At 47.9% G+C, this 6,440-nt stretch overlaps 1 protein-coding gene across 1 annotated transcript in view; it reads left to right on the forward strand.

The window, feature by feature from the left end:
• Nucleotides 1-6,440, forward strand: part of PTPRC (protein tyrosine phosphatase, receptor type C) — a 32,062-nt gene that overhangs the window by 14,435 nt on the left and 11,187 nt on the right. Inside the window, 10 exon segments of the mRNA XM_015568444.1 lie at nucleotides 337-548; nucleotides 1,498-1,558; nucleotides 2,439-2,547; nucleotides 3,225-3,259; nucleotides 3,703-3,812; nucleotides 3,927-4,017; nucleotides 4,344-4,420; nucleotides 4,775-4,811; nucleotides 4,905-5,002; nucleotides 5,798-5,923. Coding sequence (XP_015423930.1) covers nucleotides 337-548; nucleotides 1,498-1,558; nucleotides 2,439-2,547; nucleotides 3,225-3,259; nucleotides 3,703-3,812; nucleotides 3,927-4,017; nucleotides 4,344-4,420; nucleotides 4,775-4,811; nucleotides 4,905-5,002; nucleotides 5,798-5,923 — 956 coding nt within the window.

Genomic DNA, 6,440 nt, shown 5'->3' on the forward strand with positions numbered 1-6,440 from the left:
CTCTTCTCTCTCTCCTCCCCTCCCCTCCCCTACCTTCTTCTCTCCTGTCCTCTTCTCTCCTCTCCTTTCCTCTTCTTCTTTTCCACTCTGTCCCTATGGGAAGCCATGAACGCCCAAGGCTTCCAATTACAACCCGTGCGCTCCTGTTCCCCGAATGAAGCGGTGATCTATTTTCAGACGTGTTGCTACCGTTGTTTTCACGGGAGGACTGTGGTCACTTTCTCACCCCCCCCCACCACCACCTAGAACGGCTCCTGTTGTACGCGCGCGTCGAGTGTCAGGTAACGTAGACAGGCATGGGCCCCACGAGGAACCCATCTTTCCTCCTTTTGACAGAGCCCAGCAGGGTCCAGGACATCAAGGTGAAGGCGTTGTCTGACAACAGCCTGGAGGTAACCTGTGTCCCGCCGATAGAATTCAATGGCCCCGACGACGGTGACTACAAATTGGATGTCAAAACAGGGGGCGCCCCGGTTACAAGTGACTCTAAGAGAGAGTGCAAATTCTACGTGACGGATCTTCACTACTCAACACAGTACACCTTTGAGGTGAGACGGCCATTCCTGTTCCCCCTGGAGCTCTGATCCCCGTCGTCACGTCGTCACGACGGCTCTGTAGAGCTCCCATAACCGAGGCCAGCGCCCACCGGGCCTCAGGAAGCGCTGGGGTCTGACCCCATCACACCCCAAAAGTCGTGAAAGTTTGACTCCAAACTTTCCACCACAGGTGCTAACAACAGTGGTTTCAAGCAAGAATTTTGTCAGAATATTTTTGAGCTTCAATAGGATATCAAGATATTCCCTTTATCTGACTGATCTATTCCAGATCATCATTATGTGCTTTTTATTTTTTTAGTTTAGTTTATACACACACACACACACACACACATATATATAATGTCAGAAAGGAATGGAGAGGGAGAGATAGAAACATCAATGATAAGAGAGAATCATTAATTGGCTGCCTCCTACTGGAGATCGAGCCTGCAACCCAGGCATGTGCTCTTGACTGGAATTGAACCCGGGACCCTTCAGTCCGCAGGCCGACGCTCTATCCACTGAGCCACACCGGCCAGGGCCTTGTGTGCTTTTTATGTATAGCTCTTGTTAACACAACATGGGAGATATTTCCATCTTAAGAAAAACGCCAAGACATTACCCTCTTATTAGGGAATTTGACTCTAAATTATGAATGTGTTGATGTGCTTGCCTAGGTCTTATTCCTTCGGCTCCTTTACTCTTGTGAATTATAACTTGCATTATGGCTTAAATGGGCTCAGATTTCTTTACATCTTGTTCACTGTTAAATATATTCTTTTTAACAATATTTCATAAGATACTGACATCACCTTAGAGTTTCGACTTTCAATTCAAGATAACCAGTATACTCTTAATAAAAATTTAAAAAAGTGTTGTATGAGAAATAATGTATATGTTACATTATGATATATAAAATTTACATGAGAAAAGTATTTTCTCTTTTATCACGGATATTCAGGTTTACTACCACAATGGGCATTATGGTGGACCACCAAAAAGTGCTTCTGCATCAACATCTTGTAAGTCATTACTTGGCTATTTATTATATTGATATTTTAAAATATATTAAAACTTACCAGGCTTAAATAGTTTACACTCATATCATGTTTAACTATGAAACATTTAAATTACATTTTTCATAAACATAGTATTTTAAGTTGCCCCAAAAGATGAGCGCCGTATTAAAACACAATCTCTTAAATGCAGATTAAGAGATTCAATGATGAAAGGGTTGTTGATTTCATAAAATAATTCATAAACGGATTAACCTGCACAGACTATTAAGTGATGATTATCTGTCAGATCCTTGTTCCTGTTAGCAACAAAGTGTGTTTGTTTTGTGTATTTTAAACATACTTTTATTGATTTCAAAGAGGAAGGGAGAGGGAGAGAGAGAGAGAAACATCCATGATGAGAGAGAATCATGGATCGGCTGCCTAGTCCACGCCCCACACTGGGGACCGAGTCCACCACCCGGGCCTGTGCCCTGACCGGGAATTGAACCGTGACCTCCTGGTTCCTAGGTCGATGCTCAACCACTGAGCTGTGTGGGCCGGGCCTTTTTGCCTGTTTTTAAATTGAATTGCCTGTCTTATTATTATTGAATTGTCAGACTTCTTTACTATTCTAGATAAAGTCTTTTGTTGGGAATATGTTTTGCAAATATTCTTAAAATGTCTGTATCGGTTCTGAATAATATCGGCAAAATTCACAACACTGGGCATGTCCTGTACTTGGTCTCATTCTGAATATGTTGTTGTTGTTGTTATTATTATTTGAAAACCTCAAACGAAGTGAGAATGTGATGAAAGGGTCGCATTCTGAAGGTGACGATTCAAAGAATCCGGCGAACTCTGTGCTCTCAGTAACCGCCCTCCGCGTGTTCTAATTCGCTTCTAGATAATTCCAAAGCCCTGATCGCATTCCTGGTGTTTCTGATCATTGTGACATCCATCGCCCTGATGGTCGTTCTCTATAAAATCTATGACCTGCACAAGAGTAGGTCCAGGTAAGAGTTGATGTCTAAGTGAGAAAAAAAAAAAAAACAAAAGAAAGAAAGAAATACTAAGATAGTCAGAATGGGGAAGGCGCCCACCGGGGAGGCCAGGTGGGGACCGGGGAAGGGACAAACGACAAGGCCGCATGACGCCCAGCTCACCGCTGAGCCTGGTCCCATTGGTTTATATCAAATACCAACATTTCCTACGTTCGCTGATGACGGCATGGATCCCGTTCCATGACGACCAACGAAAAGTATATTCATCTCCGTGCCCAGTGGGCCAGAGCGACGTAGGCATGGCCAGGACCAAAGAAAGGTGGGCCGTGGGAAGGCGTATGCATGCCCTTGGCCAGGGGCAGCTACATTTTATGAAAAACCAGCGTTTTACACTCAAATAAATCCGTCTCTTCTCTGAGGGGAGCAGGCAGCCCTTCGTTGGTATGTTTTCCTTCCTCATCTTTCCTTTGCCCTGCTCTCCTCTCCTCCTTCATTGTCTCCTCTCCCTCGCCCCGCCCCCCGTTCTTCTTCCTTCTCTCCCTGGGCCACTTCCCCACCCGCCTTGCTCTCCCCTTTTTATCTTTCCTGCCTCCGTTCCCTCCTTCCTGTGGCACATTAATGAAACATGAGTTGAGAGCCAATCAGATGCTACGTTTCAGAATAGAAATGTACGTTTCTTCTTTCCCCAGCAATTTGGATGAAGAACAGGAACTGGTTGTAAGGGGTAAGTTTGCCGTTTTTTTTTAACGGATGAATTACACTCCCCACACATTTGAATCCATTCAGAGAGGAAGGGGGAGGGAGAGAGAGAGAGAAGCATCAATGAGGAGAGAGAGTCATGGACCGGCTGCCTCCTGCACGCCTCACACTGGGGATGGAGCCCGCAACCCGGGCATGTGCCCTTGACCGGGGATCGAACCATGACCTCCTGGCTCCTAGGCCGATGCTCAACCACTGAGCCACACCGGCCGGGCTGAATTCATTCATTTTCAATCAGAAAACAACACTTTTTATCTAACCCGGACCTCCTCGGACGATGACAACACTTGCATTTACTAACTTAACCAGCAAGGGTTAAAGTCCTAAGATGTAGACATAACGATGCGTGTGACCCTCGGAGAGGGAGCCACGCCCCTGGCTGGTCCTGACTCTTCCATCTGCTTCAAGATGACGAGAAACAGCTGATGAACGTGGAGCCGATCCACGCGGACGTGTTGCTGGAAACGTACAAGAGGAAGATCGCGGATGAAGGGAGACTCTTCCTGGCCGAATTTCAGGTGAGAAAAGGACGCGTGGCCCAGGCCGCCCCGCTGCCACAGAGGCGGTCGCTGGCGAGGGGGAGACCGCTCCGGTAGAATCTGCCGTGACCGTGGGATCCTGGCTTCTTTCAGAGCATCCCCCGGGTCTTCAGCAAGTTCCCCATCAAGGAGGCTCGGAAGTCCTTCAACCAGAACAAGAACCGCTACGTGGACATCCTGCCCTGTACGTGGGGGCCGAGAGCGGGGTTTCTAGACGGGTGGGCTCCTGGGTTCTTCAGTATTTTAAAAAAATATATTTTTATTGATTTCAGAGAGGAAGGGAGAGAGAGAGAGAGAGAAGCAACAATGATGAGAGAGAATTGTAGATCGGCTGCCTCCTGCACGCTCCCTACTGGGGATGGAGCAGGAAGCCTGGGCATGTGCCCTGACGGGAATCGAACCGGGGACCCTTCAGTCCACAGGCCGGTGCTCTACGCGCTGAGCCAAAATGGTTCTTCAGCGTTGGCTTGGTTCTTCATCACTGACTCCTGTTTCTGTTCCCCGGGGCAGATGACTACAACCGCGTGGAGCTGTCGGAGATCAACGGAGATGCAGGGTCCAACTACATCAACGCCAGCTACATCGATGTGAGTACAACGCCCACGGCCAGGGTTAGGGGACGTCTGTCTTCCCCATTCTGTCCTCGGCCCTTTGCCTTCCGTTCCTTCTTGGCCATGGAAACATTCTTGGGTGCAGAGCACAGACACACGCCAGTCATGTAAGTTGTTTGTAAATGCCACCTGACCTGGTTAGCCCAGTCCAATGCCTGGATGAGTTATTAAAATCCTCGCTGATTGGAAATGCCCAGCGAAATTTGCAACCGAGAAACAGTGGCAAAATACCGTCCTTCCCCCGAGCCCCCCCTGCCCCCCGATTTTGCACATGAAGGAATGACCAGGCGTTCAGTTGACAATGTGCCTTTTTTTGTGTCTGTTGCACAGGGTTACAAGGAGCCCAGGAAGTACATCGCTGCACAAGGTAACCCACCGACCGTCCCGGATTCTCTGTGAGGCACCGTTTTGGGGCGCGTCAAAGAAGGGGTGTCTTAGGTTGCATGTGTCCCCCTCCTAGGTCCCAGGGAGGAGACCGTGGATGATTTCTGGAGGATGATCTGGGAACAGAAAGCCACGGTCATTGTCATGGTCACTCGATGCGAAGAAGGGAACAGGGTGAGGATCCGATGACTCTGGGGGGAGGGGGGGTGGGTGGCTGGGAAGAGAGAGTGACTGGTCACATTTCCAAAGGCCACAGTCACCTGCTTGGTGATGAGAGATGGTTCCCTATTTTAATCAGAGGAACACTGGATTGAAACGTTTCATCTACGTATAAAAAAAAAAATCAGATTTGTACGTGTGTACCTAGATGTCCACATGCACCTCTATGTAAATGGGAATGCAGTGTCAGTGCTTAACTGCTGGACTTAAATGTGATTCCTATTTCCTGTTGTAAGTATTGTTATAAGTTCTATGAGCCCATTTCACAAGTCCCTGTGAATACTTGAAACATAACAGAGCTTGGGCCCTAGCCGGTGTGGCCCAGTGGATAGAGTGTCGGCCTGTGGACTGACGGGTCCCTGGTTCAATTCCAGTCAAGGGCACATGTCCGGGTTTTGGGCTCCATCCCCAGTGGGGGGTGTGCAGGAGGCAGCCGATCAGTGATTCTCTCTCATCGTTGATGTTTCTATCGCTCCCTCCCTCTCCATTCCTCTCTGAAATCAATTTAAAAAAGAAATATATATAAAAGCCTAAGCAACCAACCAACCGAACGACCGGTCGCTATGATGCGCACTGACCACCAGGGGGCAGACGCTCAATGCAGGAGCCAACCTCCCATGGCCGGCTGGCCCCTATCGTGCACGAATTTGTGCACTGGACCTCTAGTGTGTATATATGAGAATGTTTAAAAAGTCAGGAATACTTGCGGTTTTGAAAACCGGGATTGTGCGTGGTTACTTTAACCTGCAGAACAAGTGTGCCGAGTACTGGCCGTCGATGGAGGAGAGCGCCCGGGAGTACGGAGATGTCCTTGTGAAGGTCACGGAGTACAAAACCTGCCCGGATTACATCATCCAGAAGTTCACCATCACCAACGTGAGTTCCTTCCACTACGTCACTTTTGTCTTCGTACTATTCGTCCAAAAATACAATTCCCAGTCCTGGAAGATTGAGAATCGACTTATCCCTAAAGCCCACTTGCAAAGCTAGGGGGAAAAAACAACTGTCCTTTTAGTTGACGTTGGGAAGTTTGATTCTTTGAAGATCAATAGGTTTTTAAAAACTGACTTTAGCCCGGCCGGTGTGGCTCAGTGGTTGAGCGTCGACCTAGGAACCAGGAGGTCACGGTTCGATTCCCGGTCAGGGCACATACCTGCGTTGCAGGCTTGATCCCCAATAGGGGGCGTGCAGGAGGCAGCCGATCCATGATTCTCTCTCATCATGGATGCTTCTATCTCTCTCTCCCTCTCCCTTCTTCTCTGAGATCAATAAACATAGATGAAAAAACATGATCTCACTCATTTATGGATAATAAAGACCATCATAAACTGATGAACAAAAATAGATACAGAGGCAGAGCAGCCTCGAACAGACTGTCAAACTACACAAATCT

This window comes from Myotis davidii, unplaced genomic scaffold (assembly GCF_000327345.1).
Source record: "Myotis davidii unplaced genomic scaffold, ASM32734v1 scaffold685, whole genome shotgun sequence".
NCBI lineage: Eukaryota > Metazoa > Chordata > Mammalia > Chiroptera > Vespertilionidae > Myotis > Myotis davidii.